General features: G+C 37.6%; 1 protein-coding gene across 2 annotated transcripts in view; it reads left to right on the top strand.

The window, feature by feature from the left end:
• The window catches only part of cntn3a.1 (contactin 3a, tandem duplicate 1), a 176,946-nt gene that overhangs the window by 111,548 nt on the left and 46,247 nt on the right, over positions 1–19,151 (top strand). For both annotated transcript variants that reach the window (XM_088332058.1, XM_088332059.1), the window contains exons 10-12: positions 3,252–3,381; positions 5,846–5,996; positions 16,263–16,390. In XM_088332058.1, coding sequence (XP_088188184.1) covers positions 3,252–3,381; positions 5,846–5,996; positions 16,263–16,390 — 409 coding nt within the window. The remainder of the gene's footprint in view (positions 1–3,251; positions 3,382–5,845; positions 5,997–16,262; positions 16,391–19,151) is intronic.

Raw genomic sequence — 19,151 nt, forward strand, 5'->3', positions numbered from 1 at the left:
GATCTTCCGTAGCGAGCGATGGCGGTGTCAGGGGCGAAAAACTGGTCAGTAGCCGGGACTGGGAGAGCAAGACGTGGTCAGGGTCTGAAACGAGTCATAAGTCAGACCGGGAGAGCAAACGTGATCGGGATCAAAACGGGTTGTAAGATGGGACGGGAGAGCAGACGTGGTCGGAATCAAAACGGGTTGTAGTCGGAGACAAACGGGGAGTCAGGATCGAAAAAAGGTTTGCCGTGTAAAAATGGAGATTCGCAGGAGGTTCGCAGACAAACTGACAACAGGGGATTGACGGGAGTGGGTTCAAATAGTGACAGGGAGCCAATCAGGACCCGCGGCGGGTGGCGCCAAATGAGCGGCACAGCTGAGACACATCAGTAATCATGACACACTTTGGGTGAAGTGCTTGTAAATTTTTGAAATTGTTGCAATGTTTCACAACAAATCTGCTTAAAAATGGTAGACTGGGAAATACAATCATAAAATCAGGAACGTATAACGCCTAAGAATAAATGCTTCTATATACAGTAAGCATTTATGAACAAATGAAGTTAATTTAGATGTGATATCAGATTTCCCAATATTTATGTTTTTTTATTTTCTGATATTATGTACTTTTAATTTAATGTGCCTTTAAGTCAACTGGGCCCTATTTGGGAAATAAATAGCTCACAGAGCAATATTTTGAGGTTGCGCCTTATAATCAGGTGTGCCTTATGGTCCGGAAAATAAGGGTACTATATAAAATTCAACCTTTAATTTTGCAAATTGATTTAAGGTTCTCCAAAAAGCATCATCCGAGTAAAACGAGATGTTATTCATCATTACACACCTTTCAACAGTGACTGCTGCAGTTTTTGACCATTCGTTGAATATTCCCATTTAAATTCCTCTAATAAAGTAGTAATATGTTCTGTTTAAACCCAAGAGGGAGGTGCTCAATGAGCAAACACCTGCGGGACCTCTAAGGTCAAGTACTTTGTTTCTGTTCTTAAGTAGTTCATTATATTCTGCAAGGGCTTAGGGTGCACTTACACTGATCTCTTTAATTTATTTTACTCCCTAGCAATGTGTAACCTGCTAAATACATTTTTCATCTATTCAAGGTAAAGAAGTGGCTAGCACTTTCTCCCAAGAACACACATATGTATCCTTCCTCGGTTCTAAATCATGCCGAATTGTGTGTGTGCTGTTTGGAAGCTGTAGTTGATCCATCCCCACACACAACTTACTTGAGTGCCAAGGCCACCAGTGTGCCCGTCATATCACAGAGTTTTCTCAGCTGTATCACTGAGGATCTTGGACCAACTGACTGTTTTTGTCAGCTCCGCAATGACTCAAAATGACAGACAAGCACATGTGGCTCAGCTATTTACACAAGAGTAGGACCTCCAAATTCAAACATAAACTGTTCCAGTATTCCAATTGTACTCCTTTAAATTAATATGTCATAGAGCATTTGTACAGGTGCTTAAAATCCTTGAAAATATGTGAATTTAAATCCTGTGTTTATATAGATAGATAGATAGATAGATAGATAGATATGATAGATATGGTGCGAAACGTGCTTGAATTTTAGCTTGTAGATGCTTGAAATTGTTACCATGAGTCTGACTCGATAGACCACGCTTTCAATAAAGTGAACTCAAACCAGTCTGCTTAAAAATGATGCAGACACTGCTCTCTGGTGGCTTCGCTTTGCCATTGCATTTGTTCCCCTCTTGTGATTAACGATAGCTGCCAGTTGGTTTTAGTTTCAAGGCGCTTTTCATGTAAGTCCAGATACATTATCATCCTCGGTGTCACAATAGAACATGCACTTTTTCCTCTTTCCACCTCCACGTCCCTTACGTCGGACTTCATTTCCGCTTAAAAGCCCTACAAACTTTCTGCTTTTTGGCTGCAGATTTCACTATTTGCAGCTTGTAATCTGCAGAATACGATCTTCTTTTTGGTGCCATTTTGTTCAGCGAAGTACACACTTGAATCGAGGGACTCATCTGAAGTAAACCCAAAGCTCACCTCAGCCGAAACGCACATTTTTGCGCCAAAGTATGCACAGCGCCGAAGTAAAGCTTTACTGCGGGCTGAGTCCCTCAAATTAAGTTAATCGGTCAAGTTTGGGCGGGTTCCGGCTTATATACCCGCGAGCTGGGTCGGGTTGGGAAGGATTTTTCTAGCGCTGATTTTTCCATTAATACACACGCTAGATTAAAAATCTCATTTAAATCACGTTTTTTTATAGGATTTGGAAAACGTGTGAAGATTGTGTATGTATTTGAGGACTTGCAAATTGTAAATTGCGGGTGGATTCGTCGACCTACAAAATACATGATTCACACCGGATATATTATTTTAATGGTACTTGAAAAATTAGGAAATTGGCTTTGATTATCCTTAAAATTGCTCGAGTTTGGCGAAAAGGTGTATGAACCCTGTTCATAATAACTTGTTTATTTGTAGAAAACAATGAACTTAAGAGACCAACATAAATAGTGAATATGTCTATAACATACCCTTGATTTCCTGTACAGACAGTTTAGCTGACATTTAAAAAAAATTTAAACCTGACCAAATTGGATGGAATTATTACTATTCAAGAAAAAAGAATTAAACACATGACACCAACCACTGTTAAGTAATATTAGTGTTATGTTGGGCTGTGGGTGTGTTAAAGATTCTCCATGGGTCTTTAAGGACTGAAGACATTTTTGTGATCACTCCCTCAGGTGTGGAAAATACGCTGCTGAACTTGAAAATAATCAGGTTATTCATTAGCTTGAACCAAAAATGTCCAAATATGGCACTAATTACCTTGCTTGTGGTAATGTGTTCTCTCATATGAGCAACTACTTTATTTTGTGGTGCCATTATGGCACTAATTGGGCTGTTTTCAAGTTTTCTCTCGAGAGGGTTTACATAAATTCAAGGGCAAGGGAGTAAGGACTATATCATATTCATAGCTAATAACCTAATAACCTGTAGTATTCTGTAGTTACCTCAGTTATGTTTAAGATGTTCATCCAGTCTTTTACTGTACCTTCTCTCAAACCCATTTTCTGTCACTATTCAGCTGTCCTATTTTTAAAAAATCCGGAAAAAATACTTAATAACAAAACTTACACTCTTCAAAAATAATGTTTGAAGATAAAGATGTCAGTCACAAGTTTACCATTGACTTGATTCTGAGTAAATACCATCATACATCAATTTTGTATGGTTATTCATTCCTAATGTGTGTGTTTCTTTGGCAGGACCGGATTCAGGTTAATAATGGCGTGTTGATCATCAGTAGCTTAAATCTGGCTGATATCGGCACTTACCAGTGTGTGGCTGAGAACAAACATGGTAGAGTCTTTACCAATGCTGAGCTTCAAGTCATAGGTAAGAAAAAAGTGTTGATGAAAAATAGTATATGTAAATGGATTGCTTCGATGATGTTAAAAATTGCTTAGCTAATGATACAAAATCTACCAACGTTTATACAACATTGTATTTTTATTGTGTATAATATTAAAAGTGCCCGAGTAGATTTTACCGTTGTAGAGTCCTTCAACGAAGACATTTCTTTGAGATAATTTGGTCAAGATAAAGCCTGATTGATCACAGTTCAACTATTTTGGTTGGACAGCTTATACCTTTCAGAACCGGCAAAAAAAAGATACAACACATATAAAACCCCTGTTTATGGAATAGCCCCATATTTAATTAGAATTAAACAGTTTCTATCTTGGTTTTTAATTCAATTTGGTCAAACAAAATCATTCCAATTGGAATATATGGCTCTCGTGTACTGTTAATTCTGAACCAATTGTAAGAATAAGGGTATGCTTTTCGCATTTTCACAACTTTTCCAATTGCTCTGAGAATCACCATAGACTATTTTCACCAAATATATATTCAGTTTCTCTTGTCTCATTTAAACAATGCCGTTTTGGAGTCAAACACACTGAATGGTCAGCCATGCCTTCTAGTTCCACTCCTGGAAGAATAATGACAATGTCCTCTTTGCTTCCTTGTGTGCCATTTTGATTTCTTCCAGTCTTCAAATTGCATCCTTAAAGTGACCATTTAGGGTTGTAGACGAAAAAATCCCCAGGCCTTGATAAGCTGAACATAAAAGCAAAACTTAAAATATACATGACTGAAATATAATTTTTGTAACAACCAATCTTGGAACTTTTCTGACACTCCTCACTGGCACTCACTTTTGTGTCGACTTGAAAGACGTTCTTTGCTGAGCTTGAGCATACAAAGCAGCATGAGACACCAGCGCTTCAGTAATTGAGGCCTTAAGGAGAAGAAAAGGAACCTCCCCCTCATTGGGAATTATTTCATTTTGCTTCACAGATTTCATTCTTCATGCATAATGTCCGTTTTAAGTGCAATGCGTGGAATTGGAAAACTCACTTTCTTTCACGTTAAGTATCCTCTTAAAATATTGTCTACCACTGTGTGAGGATGTGTAAATGTGTCCAACTTAGACAATGAAGCGTTGTAGCTAGACAATCATTCATGCTAAAGACTTAGGTAAGTTTGACTTTCACTTTACCCATATTATTAAAACACCAATTCTAACCTTACTTTGAGGGCTGAAAAATGTATTATTTTTGAATGAAATATGAACTCACAGTCAAAATTGTTTTGTAATTTCTGGAGTTGTCTTTTTTTTCTCCGCACTCTGCAATCCAACCTTACTAAATCACCAAATTAATTACTTTTATTAGTAGGTTGTTAAAAGGTTCAGAAATAAATGGTTTTTTTGCAACGCGATATACTAACTTTGCATTTAATTGGTTTGCATGGCATTGTCCTATGAATAGTCATTAACCCCTACGAGCCACGCCCAAGTGAGGTGCATGCTACACTTAAACAGGGCACTATGAATTGCGTATTAGTGCAAGGATTACATATCATATCTTATAATAAATGTTTTTTTTTATTATGGGCCATGCAAAAAATGAAGGTTGTGTTGCCCAGTGGTAAATTGTAATGGGAAGAACTTCCTGCAACTGAAAATGTAAGCCACATATTACCGTTATTTTTACCCAACACCTACAGAATATGGGGAGATATTTGTCTCATAAATATTTACAAACGTATTCCTCAGATTCACGAATATATTTGCGATTTACTCAAGATAAAAACATCATATGACTTGATTATAAGTAAGATCAGGCCTTAAAAATCCAGCCCAGCCTGACCCGGGCCGGAGGTATTAAAGCCCAAACCAGCCCGAGCCTGACCAATTTATTGAGTTGACAGACCAAGCCTGAAGCAAACCTGACTTTTCATATTTTATCTGAGAGGATTCTGGACGATGAGGGGTGTTTTTGCCTGGGATAGGCTCGGGCTTGGGTCGGGCTCATGCGCGGTAAGATTTCAACTCTAGTATTGAGAAATGCACACGCAACATTAAAAATTGCATATGTGGATTATCGATATAATTATAGATTTGCAAAATACATGATTCACAACAGATTTGTTTTGTTAATGGTACAAGAGAAGTAAAATATGTATTTGAAATTTTCTTAAAAACTGATTAAATTTGGCCTCGAAAAATGTGTACAAACCCTATTTTCCCTGCGGGGATGAATAAAGTATCTATCTATCTATCTATCTATCTATCTATCTATCTATCTATCTATCTATCTATCTATCTATCTATCTATCTATCTATCTATCTATCTATCTATCTATCTATCTATCTATCTATCTATCTATCTATCTATCTATCTATCTATCTATCTATCTATTTGATGTGGCCCACCTAACGTATTACTACTAGGACATCCTATTACTCTTTTATTTCACTGTACACCTATCCTTTTATTTGACTTTCTTCTAGCGATTGCCCCAGACTTCTCCCAGAATTTGTTAAAGCCCCAAACGCTGGCCCGACAGAGTGGTGATGTCCTGATTGAATGCAAGCCCAAGATGTCTCCTTGGGGTGTGATTTCATGGAGGAAAGGAAAGGAAGCCTTAAGAGAAAACCACAGGTACTGACTTTTCTTGTGAATGTGTGTTGAGCAAAAATTAAATTTTCTCTTGTTCTAAGCAAATTTTTGTGACATGTTATTTTGTTTTAGTGTACTTTATACTCATGCCCAACCTGGAAAGAATCTAATCACAGCCAACATAAAGGCATTTGAATATCTTTACAAATTCGGCACGCAACAGCATTCCTTTTGCCTTCCACTTTTTAATCTTAGTTGTTTTAAGGCGATTTAGTGGACGGCCTCTACAGCGTCTACAAAAGGTAATTGAATGCTCTCCTAGGTCTATCCGCTCTTTAGGGAGACAGTTTTTTTTTTTTTTTCAAACAGAAGGCGGATGATGACGCAGACAACCAGTAAGATGTGCACACAACACAAAAATTCCCCAGAAGGGCGATCGATGACATAGTGCAGAATAAGATACCTTCTTCCACTGTGGTGCATGTGGACACTTGATTTCATTAGAAATCAGGTTGTACAAATCAATGCGGCACCTAATTGAGCAAGGAAACGAAGGAAGACAAGGGCTCTATTTGTGTAGACAGTACTCATATGCTTGGAGGTAAAAGCGGGTGGAGCACAATTTTTCTGTAGGTGCAAGGTTCTCTTAGTTTTTAGGGGTATTTATTAGATTGCTATGTGCCATATTGACTACACCAGGCAGTGCTTCCCATGGAACGTTATAAGACCCTATAAGAACATGAAGAAATGTTGGACATTTTACATTGAATCACATTTATCAGGTGCATTTTAAAAGCCGCTTATCCTTTATTTTAAAGCTCATAAAACATTATAGTTTTACCATTGAGACACTTAATAATAAGAACCCACAGAAAAACTGTCATCAGCCAGAAACGCCAGCCAAGCAAACATAGCTATGCATCCAGCGCACTTCTGTCTGCCTAGCGCCATCTGCACCAAAGGTAAATAAGTCAGTATCCTTGTTTACAGTATTTTGTGACATTTTTACAAGAGAACTCTGCTTGCACCTGCTTTTGAAACCGTTAAGGTAAAAACGAGCCTCAATGATCATAAGTAATTGCGGGAGGGAGACACGTTTTGAGATATATTTGTTGATATGGGACACAGGCACTGGCATTATTCTTATTTTATACATTTTATCAAAACATCTAACGCCACAAAGTGAAACAAAATGTGCTGAAAAATGTAAATTTTGTCTGGTTAGAAAATTTGGCTGAAATTTGTCTTAAAATATATGGCATGGCACTCTCTCCAAGAAAAAAATAAGGACATATTTTAATATTAGGGATCTTTGGGTCAAAAAATGTATGGTCCCTGATTTATTATGTCTATGATTGTGTGCCTTGTCTATTTCATTATCTTTTATTGCTACATCTGATAACTTAAAGATGCTTATTTTGTCTTATTGTTTTAAAAGCAGTGTGGTCAAAAGCAGGCCGAAACCTCATTTTTCAAAAAATGTGCAAATCGGGCAGTGATGGATTTCCACGTTCATGAAATACTGGTGCATGTGCCAGATAGTTCCAGCAGGAGGCAAAGAACACCTGCTGCAACATTCACCGATTCCCATGTTGTCATTCTATGCAGGATTAATTGCTCAGCTGGCTCAGCAGCTTTCCTCAACTCGGATATCCATCCTCACCTCAGTACGCGTGCTGCTGTAGTCATATCTCAACTCCCCCAGCTAGACATTTTGTTGGGAAAACTGAAAGGACAATCTGATAATAAATGGCCATGCCAGCCCAAAAGACTCAGTTACAGCTGTATGATGTTTTATTTGAGGCAGCATTAGCACCGAGATTATTTGTAGTACTGTGAAATGATTTATCCCGTTTGCAGTTTTATCATCCACTTTAACATTAAAAGATATTGTCGCCATAAGGATGTGTGCAACCACACCCAAATGGCTGGATTTTCCATTTGAGTTGGTAGCAGGCGAGTTGCATACCAAATAAAGGCTTTGACATGATTGCAGCATCTCTTGCAAGCCTATTCCCTGCTCCTTCCCTCGCTAGAATTTAGTTTCCACCCCACATAAATGATGCTGCTACCAAAGCTATAATAGCACAGCACCGGAGTAATCCATTCCACTGGCTCAACTAAAATACCCATAATTCCTTCTAATCTTTTAGGGATAATGTTTTCAGGGATGTGGAGCAGAGAGGTACAAACTAGCTAAGAACAGGGCCGAATCCGATGTGTAAATAAAATTTCCTAGTTGTCCTCTCTTTGACTAGTTCTGATCACATATAAAGAGAAAACCTTGGTATATAAAAAATGTTGTGCATGGAGAGTTCTGGTGTTAATGGTAAGGGGCTACTCTTGAATGCACCGATAATGACTAAATTGGTATTTAGAGAAACGCTTAGAACGAAAATAGGTTGGATGGATAAGAGTTGCAGCAATTCTCAGATCACAATTCGTGCTAACACACAGGTACAAAATGAGGGCTTTTTGTTGTTGTTGTTATCCAGGCCGAGAATTTTATGTTGCCTCATGAAGAAAAAAAGACATAGCTTTTAGGTTCAACCCTGTAGCTTACTTTAATTCCAACCAATTAGGTTGAAAAGTTTGCTGTATCACACTACTCAATCTTTTATGTGTTTCACACATTCCCTCACTCCTTTTAATTGCTTTAGTGCACTATTTGGCAGGAAGCAGAACACATTGAAAGCTTTCTATATAGATAAGGCTCTTCACATCTTTATCTTGCATAATCCTTTTCAAGCGTGTTGAGGAGAAAACCTGACACCCAAGTGTGACGTCTCATATCCATAACTCTTTGTTACTGTCCATTACAAAGGAAGCCCTTGCTTCACCTGCGAGATTGAACTTGTTGTCCCATGGGAAGCGAGCTCTGTTCAAGTGGATAATGTATTTGAATTTGAGTTGCCTTTAATTAATTGATCTTACTTATATTCATTTTGGCTCAGTTTGGAGGCCTTTCAAGCTAGCTTTTAACACATTCAGTGCCATAACGTAGACATACATTTTCAGAAACACTGTCCCTGATTTTTTTTTTTAAACTATTATAAAGAGTTTGGCACACTTCATCAGAAAGTATAAAGTCTCTGAGAATAATTTCAGTATGATAAATCACCATTTGATGGCAGGAATAGCTTTGAACAGATATTTGTCCACACATTGAGGAAGCCCCCATTTTTCCGTCTTGTTTTCTGTATCTAGCAATTGAGAGTGCATAGATGGTCCCAAATGGACAGTAGTTGTAATGAATCAGTGTGGTGAGAAAAGCCTTTTCTCTTTGTTTTCTTTTGGAAAAAAAGATGACAAAGTGGCTTCGTCATAGTTTAGACAGAGAGGGTTGACCTTTTGCGCACATCTGCAGTAACTTGATTGTCATGGTTACCAAAATTGTGTGATCAACTCACGGGAAACATTGGGCTCTTAAAAGTTTTTGCAAAGTCTGTTGCATCATCAGCGTTCTTGCAATACAGTGTTATTTTGCAAGCAAAGTCCCATTGTGTTTATGGAAAGTATTGTTCAGATATTGGAGGTTTCACAAATGCAAAAGAAAAGCACCTAAATGAAAGTTCTGCTAGAAATGCATCCTTTCACTAGAAGCTTATTTTTACTAGAAGTTTTCTTGGAAACAAGAAGTTACAAGAAACTGAGCAATTCTTAATTGTTTTTTTACTAAATAGTGGTAAAAGCTAGACACAGGTTCTTTGTAATGCAAGATGAGGGTTGAAACTTCCTTTTGATATATCCTATGCCTATATAGGGACAGAACCTTTTATGTACTCCCTCATGAGTGAGTCGAAATGGCAAAAATTGACAGGCACCTGCTCTTCCCATTTGAGAGAAACGTCAGGCATTAAAAAAGTTAAAGAAGCATGTGTTCAGTGTTGAGCATAAAAGGGCAGCTTGAGCTTAGTAATTCATTTCAAAGTATCCAAACGTGCTCAAGAAATTGCTGTACAGTAAGGTCTGAGAGGCAGTAAAATTGATGGGATCGAATTTGATTAAATCGGCTCAACCTTATTTTTACTCGAGAGATGGCTTGGGAGATAAAAAGCCAACTTTGTTTTCTGCTGTTGGCACTAGATTAAAGGGTTGGGAACCTATGGCTATTTTAATGAGTACGTATGGCTTGGATCTCAAATAAAACTTGCTCAATTATTTACTATGTTACAAATGGAGCTGATTGTTCGCTCCAGTATATATAGGACACAATTTCAATTATACTTTTCAGTCAAGGTCACAACAACAGACCCTGTTTTTGCTGTAGATCGCTAAATACTCCTTTATATGGAAGCTCATTAACAATCTTTGTCCATTGTTATGATACTTTATGATGAAAGGCAAGGAGCACACTTTAAACACCCAAACGCTCTAACAAAGCACTCAGAGCAATTTGATTGGGTTAGCTTTATAATTGGGCAGAGCTATACACAAGGCCCGTGCAATCCTTCTCCACGCCCATTGCCATCTGCACTGAAGGTAAATAGGCTGGTATCCTCGCTAGGAGTATTTTGTGACATTTTTACAAAAGTTCTTTGCTCCGACCTTGTTTTGAAATCATTATTTAGGACTAAAATGACCTCAACATTCTTAAGTAGCTGAGTGAGAGAGACAAATTTGAAGTGGTGTAATCATATTGGTATGTACCACACATCACATTAACTGTGCTGAAAAATTAGCTGTTGTCTGGAGAACAGTTTTGGTGGTTTGGTTGAATTTTGTCAAAACATAGTGTGTAGCTCTCTCTCTCCAAAAAAAAATAATAATATTTTTGTGTTTATGGCTTTTTGGGTTGAAAATATTCCCGACCCGTACACTAGAGGGTTATAAGTCCCCATTTTCTGTTATTCTGTAATCAGAGCTAAGGTTAAATTAATAACCAGTCCCCCACATTCTCCCTGGATAGTTTTTATTTGGTATAGTGTTTTTTTTCCTTCATCAACAGAGGATCGATCGTAGGCCTGTTTTTCAGTTTCATGACACATGATTTTCCCACGATCCTAATCATATTATGAAAATTGTTATTTCTTAAAAAAATATGATCTCTTTTGACTCTTTTGATTTTGTACAAATCTTACTCAAATCCACTCCAAAAATGTTATCAGTGTATAATTTGAAATGATTACACTTTAAGTCAAACAATTCACAGTACCACAATAAAAAGGCAACATCCACAAAAGAAAAACCCTACATGAACGCCATGTTATGACCCCCAAAGCTGCTTTTTGGACAAGTACCTTGAACCTTGAATTTTCATTTTCCCAATGCTCCTGCTACAGGGATCTCGTTGAGTGTAAAAATTATACGTTTTTTTTTCCTGGGGTGATGGCATACTTTTTCAACTCAATGATGACAAAAACGGCTCTCCGTAGCCCTAATGCACTACACAGCACAATATATTTACGTTAATAAATGATAAGGACCTTATTTCTCATCATATTTCTCTTTTTCTGTTACATAGAACTACTGTAAAGCTATTGTGAAATAGTCACTAGTGCGGCCACCAAATATAGTCTTGTATCTAGTAAATATTGATCTCCGTTTTTAACAAACAAACCAATATTCACGATGCAAACTGTATTTATTGCCTTCTTTATTATCTAAAATACACTTGGATGTTACATCGAAGTGCTGATTACGTGACATGATTTCCATAGAGATTGTGTTCAAGAGCTGCACTGCATTTGTCTGCAAAATACTTTCCTTGTTTTATAAAGGTGATAGTTCCTGGAAAATAACAGATACCGTGGATTTAGTATCAATTTGATTTAAAAAAAAAAAATGTCACGGTTGCCCATTGCCCTCACTTGGGCCCGCCCGTTTGGCACCAGCTGCTGCTCGTTGCCTGATTGGCTTCCCTAATATTTAAACTCAGTGCTCTCATTCACTCCTTTTCAGTCCGTCAACGATCCTCTGCATTTGCAAGGAATGCATTTTGACTCTGTCCCGTATCTTGCTCCAGTCTACAGTATCTGGTATCAATCTCGTCTGTCACGTCCTGTCGGGTATCTGCTCGTGTATCCTGTATCTGGTATCGATCCCGTCTATCCTGTCCGGTTTCGATCTCGTCTGCCTCTGGCTTCCTGTTTTCCCGTGCCTGACTTCTCTGTCTCACTTCTTTCGCCCAGCGATGGCCGAATCACTGGCGTTTGTGTTCACGCACATGACTGCCCCATTCTCGTAAAATAAAGCTTGTGTGAAAACGTTATGCGTCTGGATTCTCCATCTGTTTGGGTTCTGACAAAAAACAAACACTTTATTTATACTAATTGGATTGTCACATCAAGGCATCATTTTTTAATTCTTTCTTTTCTTTTTGCCCCACTCAAAATGTGTATTATATTTAGGAATCGACCGTTATGGTTTTTTCAGGGCTGACACTGATTATTATTATTATTGTTATTATTATTAAGAGGAGGCCGATAACTGATATCTAGAGCCAATATTCGTTTGCTACAAAAGCTTAAAAATGTGCTCAAAAATTTTTTTAATAATGAAAAAGAAACAAAGAATATGATGTTATAAATGTCAATAAAACTTTAATAGCGCTCTGAAACCTTTTACACCAAATGAATTAGAATTTCCACACAACTAATATGACTAATATTTCACTTAAATCAAAAAGTAACTGTCAAGGTTAAAACTTGAGATTGGATTAGAATAAAGAAAGAACATACTCTGAGTCGGGGATTACGTTTTTGGTAGCCTTTCCCTTTAAAGCAGTGTGCTTCCAAAAACGGCTCAGCAAGGAATCAAGCTCCGCCTATGGCTAGAGGCTTATTTATTGGAAAACACAAGAAGGAAACAACACATTTGGTTTAAACAAGGTTACATGAACACGGGAAACTAATCTGTTTGTTCTTGACAGGAATCACATGTTTAAATGCAGTGTAAAATGTTGGCCGCCAGATGGCGTGTGAGTATAATAAATGAGCAATAAGGACAGTGAAACTTTGCAACAAAAAGGATATAATGCCTCTCTAAGAAGGAATATGGGGAGGAAAGCTCCCGAGCAGACTTCTTGGCACTAAAGTGAAGGCCATCTTGATTAATAGATAGCAGGCCCCAAGAGGATACAAATGTTGCAAGAATACAAACAGCACCTGTATATAATCTTTGGCCTCATTAAGCCACTTTTAGGATAACATAATACATAGGCAAATACAAACTATAATCAAACCATACAACTTGTATAAGGCTACATACAACTTAAACAGTTCCCTGATTTGTTTTAGAATTTATGAATTGAAATTCCATTACAACCAAAATGACTTAAATTAACTTAAAGCAAACAGTGCAGGGAAATGCTGCCATAATAGCTGCAAGTCGCTCGGGGTAACTCTCTATCAGTGTTGCACATCGAGAAACTGATATTTTTGCCTATTCCTCCTTGCAAATCGGCTCGAGCTCAGTGAGGTTGGATGGAAAGCGTTTGTGAACAGCAGTTTTCAGTTGTTTCCACAAATTCTCAATTGGATTGGGGTCTGGACTTTGCCTTGGCTATTCTAACACCTTCATATGTTTTTTGGTGAACCATTCCATATTTGTGCAGTATACAACTGATTGTTGTCCTATGGACAGATTCTCCCACCTCAGCTGTAGACCTCTGCAGTTCATCCAGAGTGATCAAGGGTCTCTTGGCTGCATCTCCGATCAGTTTTCTCCTTGTATGAGCTGAAAGTTTAGGGGGACAGCACAATCTTGGTAGAATTACAGTGGTCTGATACTCCTTTCATTTCAATATCATTGCTTGCACAGTGCTCCTTGGGATGTTTAAAGCTTGGTGAATCTTTTTGTATCCAAATCCAGCTTTGAACTTCTCCACAACAGTATCTCGGACCTGCCCGGCGTGTTCCTCGTTCTTCATAATACTCTCTGTGCTTTACACAGACCTTTTAGACTATCAAAGTAAAGGTGCATTTATACAGAGACTTGATTACACATAGGTGGATTCCGTTTATTAATGTTGGTCATTTAGATCAACATTGAATCATTCAGAGATCCTCACTGAACTTCTGGACAGATTTTGCTGCACTGAAAGTAAAGGGGCTGAATAATTTTGCACACCCACTTTTTTGTTTTTTTATTTGTTAAAAAAGTATGAAATATCCAAAAAAGTGTGTTCCACTTCATGATTGTCTCCGATTTGTTGTTGATGCTTCACAAGAAATTACAGTTTTATATTTTTATTTTTGAAGTCTGAAATGTGGCAAAAGGTCACAAAGTTCTAGGGGGCCAAATAGTTTCGCAAGCCACTGTATGACTCGATAATTATCAGCGAAAATAAAATGCAGATACTGATATGTGTCGAATTCTCAAATACTGGTGCCGATAATCAACCCGCCCGATAATCGGTCGACCTCTAATTATAGTAGAAAGTGTGAAATAATGGAAAGACGAGCGATTCTATTCCTTTTGACTCAGCGGGATTACAATACATTTTAACATGATATGACTCATTTTGAACTCCTTTTGTAGAAGTTTAACATTTAGTAGACACTCAAAATAATAAGAGAAGACATCAAAATATTTTGAACTTGCAAGAAGAACAGGGAAAGCGAAACTTATGATAAGGAATTGCAAACTGTTCTAAAAGCCTCCCCAGAGCATTTTCTTTTTTTCAAATTAAATATTTTAGGTTACAAAAGCAGAGCAGACAAAAAGGAACAAAGAAAGAGACAGAGAGAGTGAAAGAGAGAGAGATAGAGAGGGTGAGAGAAAAATGGAGGAAGAGAGAACCCTAGCCTGAGCTAAATTAGTTTACCATCCCTGATTTAAAGCTTTGCAAGCATATATCAATATTAACCATGCCATAATGTAACATATTCAAATCTTTATTGTGATTTACTGAAGCATCTGAGAACGACTTCAGAGTTACTTTGAATTCAAATTGTTCTCCAACTCCCCGAGAATGATAAGCATCCGTATTAAACTGCACAAGATCTGCCTTGTTGACTGTTAATCCGTCATATCTAGTTATATTTCACGACAGCAGCTCGTTGACAGCTAAAGCGGCACAAGCACACTCTCTGCATCAGATGAAATCTGCCAGGCTTGACTGATGACGCCGGCAGTTGAAATGAGAATCTTTGTTGTTGGCGCTTGCCGGGACAATCTGTTTTAGAGGCTCAACCTTCTTCGATTGTCACGCAGCCGAGCAGGTCGACTTTGTTCCTCCTGAGGTTTCCCTGACATTTATGTGGCATGATTGAATCAATTTCTATAACTAGCAAAGGCATTTTTTATCGTTTTCCAGTGTGAAACCGTTAGTATTCATAAGTGAAATTGAAACACAATCAACAAAATCATTGAGTAAATTTCACCAAGGGGTTTTTCTTTTTTTCATGACACTACACAATCATTTATGGCAATTTATTTTGATTGCCATGATTGCTATAAGGTATACATTTGTTTTCAGCAGCATTTTCCCTGTGAGTCGAAAGGTAAAAATATGTTTTTTTTTTTGTTTGTTTTTTTAATACGTGTATTCTAAATTCGGGGTTCTGGTGATAAAATTTTATTTTACAAGAAAATTCCCCCTGTTTTTGTGGAAAACATTCTTTAGGTATTGGAGGTATCACAAAAAAATAACAAAACAAACAAGCACTGAGGTGATATTTCTGCTTGAAATGCATCCTTTCACAAAAAAATGTTTTTCATCTGTTTTCTTTGAAATCAGTATTTTTAAAAAACGTTTCAACTGTTGTGAACTTAACAATGGTAAAAGCTAAGACCATATATTTTTTGAATGCAAGACGGGGTTTCAAACTTTCTTTGATATGTCCTACGTCTTTATAGCCACAGGCCTGTGAATGGCTTAAATGGCTCGCACCCGCACTTTCCTTTTGAGAGAAACGTCACTGGATGAGTTAACAGTGGAGTGAGATTTATAATCCAAGTATACACACTTTGTGTATATGTAATTTACGGAGCAAAGATAATCTTGAGCATTTTAAGTACATTTGCGCTATAAAAGTTGATCTCCCCATAATGTGCACTGGTCGAGTTAGCGCAGAGAAATCAAACTGTAACACTTAGTGCTGAGGTCCTGCTTATGTCACACTGCAGTGCAGGGAACCAATTAAAAATTGCTGAGATAAACTCCAGGCTCAATTTAAAACGCTTAAGGATAGTGGACTTGTTCATTTAAGCGGCATGACCATGCATGTTAGCTCAAGCAGAGCTAAATTTCAGTTGAATTTCCGTTAACCTACACTGATGTTGTCAAAGCACCTGATGAGATACGCTTCATAAACTTTGTATAAACAGTAAGGGTATATTTTTCTATGTTGATTTTTCCCACAGAGTTGCTGTTTTGGACAATGGAAGCCTTCGTATATCCAACATCTCTAAATCAGATGCTGGACTCTACACATGCGTAGCCAGAAACCAGTTCGGTGTAGCCAGCAGCACTGGCAGCCTTTTAGTTAAAGGTAAGAATGTCTGTTTTGTTACATTATTCTTTGACTTGCAATAATTAATAAGTCTGCTTAGGCCAGCTCCAGCTTCCCTGACTTGAGGTGGAGGTTGGATTCTTGTATTGGATGACTTAGCTTTACACCGTTTAAAACAAAGTCATGTATGTTAGTTCTCCTAACGAGAAGCCACATCATCGACGATCCATGTCATCAATTTACTTAAAATAATCAAAATGTTGTGCTGCAATGCCGTTCCAAAAATCAAGGCAGCTGGGCATGAGTGCGAGACCTCCTTGACAACCAGCCATTGTGACTTATCAGCCAAAGTGCTCATGTGCACTGTGGCTTAGACGGTCCAATTACTTGAAAGGCAAAGGCTGCAAGAAACCAAAAGCTGATAGCGTTCATTCGCCTTTTTTTTCCTGGACAATAACTTCTTTTTTTTTTCAACCTTTTAAATAGCACACCTCTGCTGAGCAATAAGATCTTGGGGTCCTTTTAATGAGCTGAGTTGACAACAGCGCTCTATTAGAGTGCCCTTTGGTGATTTCTCCTCACATCCACTTTGAATTGCAAATGCCTTTACAAAGAAGCCCAACTATTCATTCCGAAACCCAAAGTTTCTCTTTTTATATGTAGACATTGCGTCAACAAATAGACAAATAGATCAGTAGCTTATGTGCCTATTAATGATATACGCATCATAACTGATTCAGAACTGACTAGGGTAGGAGAGTTTTTGTACGGAATCGCAGACTACTGGCTAGGCCGCTTACTGCCACCAATGTTGCTGCATTTTTGATAGATATCACATATGTCTTTCACAAAAATGTGATAATATATTCCGTATTGTTTAAGTTGATTTTAAACAAGATGCTGCTGATTCTGACCCTGGGATTTCTCACGTTCTGATGTATTTTTTAGAGCAGGGAATGGTGGAATGATAGTCTGTCGTTTGCAATAATCTGTTGTCTGTGCAGTCCTTTGAGACTCCTTGTAATCGAGGGCCATACAAAAAAATCATGACTTGACTTGACTGATACCAACGTGTTCTCCCGGTCACTGTAAATAATCACTGACTCAAAATCGTATCGTATTTTCTGATGACAAATGATGAGTATTTACATGCCCCAATTTCTAGTTTTTCTTAAGATTTTACATCACATTACTTCTTCAATGTTTTTAATAACCATTTTTGGTTTGATCGAATGGAACTTCCAAACGGCTCAAATTCAACAAATTCAAAAGGAATCATCAGAACAAACAAATGCATATAAAATAAAATAGTCTTTCGGCACCTGCGCTGAACCCTATGTTCATATACAAAATTGTTTTGTAGCTTGTTTTGCAGAATGTAAATTATTCTTCCGTCAGGAGTTCATGGCATGCTCTGTGTTCGTCCTAAATGAGAAATTAAACTGCAGACTAAGCTTTGAAACTCCACTTGATCCGAATGCACATAATGAGGCGTAACCGCAAAATTTGTGGCAATTTCTATGCTAATTTCAATGCAAATATTAAAAACTGGGTATTACGGGAAGTTGCTTGAGAGCTATGAAAATGAGAACTGTACCGAATGAGGATTATCTTGTGGCGAGGAATACTGTATGTTGTGATTGAGGCAGCCAATTTGTGATTTCCCCCGCAGCCATAACCAGAAATGAGCGTGACAGCTCTGCTATCAGCAGCAGAAACTTCCTCTAGTTTTGCATCTAGTGTTAAAACTTTGCCCGTACTCACCTAGAATGCATCGGCATGACCAGCCAGTTCTCTTTAGCCGCTCCAGGATAAACAACTCGCCTTGTTTTGACAGTGCTGAATATAGACCTTTACTTCCCCTGACATGCTGCATTGGCTCCTTCTCTTCTTTATCTATTAGATACTTACTATTAGACACGCATGTATTAATCACTGCCTACCAAACTCTCACTCTTTGTTTACATATCCTCAATGCAATCAAACAATACAATATGACGGAATAAAGATAAAGATGATGGAGAAAATACCAAAAGTAGAGCGGAAACACAAAAACACAAAGTAAGTGTCGGCTTGAATTTGAATTTATTTTTCGTCTTTGCCACTGCGGCATTACAGTGACATATAAGCTTGGGCCTTAATTTATGCATTTTATGTAAGCTGTACCATCTTTGCTCACGGAAAAACCAAATATGATGTATTCCTAGTTCGCTGAATAACTAGGACAATACTGGAAAAGGTTATAGTTGTGGTGCATACAGTAGGACCATATGAATCTGATTTTATACATTAATACATTCCACACCATGTGTGGGCAAGCTGTTTGAGTTACCGCATTTGATTGAAAAGAAAATCTGCATAGGGGCCGGGCTGATTAATATGTTTAGGTTTTTTTAATATGCCGACAGAGCTTCTCAAATCCTAAACCTCGGCAATACATGATGAAAAAGGGTAACATAAGCCAATCTATTTTTTTTCTCGTTTTCATTCACCTGTTTATGGTCTATTTGTCTATTTAGCGATAATTTTATCCAAAACTTTGAAAAAAATTATACTTATTAACAAATAAGAACTTTAATCATAAGTCATAGCAAGGTAATGTCTCCCTTTTTTAAGCCCTTGATTTAATCCTTTGCATGGAAAAAATGAATTCATTAGGGCTACTCTAGAAGTGTTCTATTACATTAAACGTATTATCTTGATGCTGATTTTTTAAAAAGCAGGAAAATGTAGCCAGCAATTTGAATGCCATGAGTCCAATAAAAATATTGTTTTTATGGGGTACACAGAGGGACATGGG

The sequence above is a fragment of the Urocampus carinirostris genome, chromosome 3 (assembly GCF_059441175.1).
Source record: "Urocampus carinirostris isolate Australia breed hairy pipefish chromosome 3, RoL_Ucar_1.0, whole genome shotgun sequence".
In the NCBI taxonomy this organism is placed as follows: Eukaryota; Metazoa; Chordata; class Actinopteri; order Syngnathiformes; family Syngnathidae; genus Urocampus; species Urocampus carinirostris.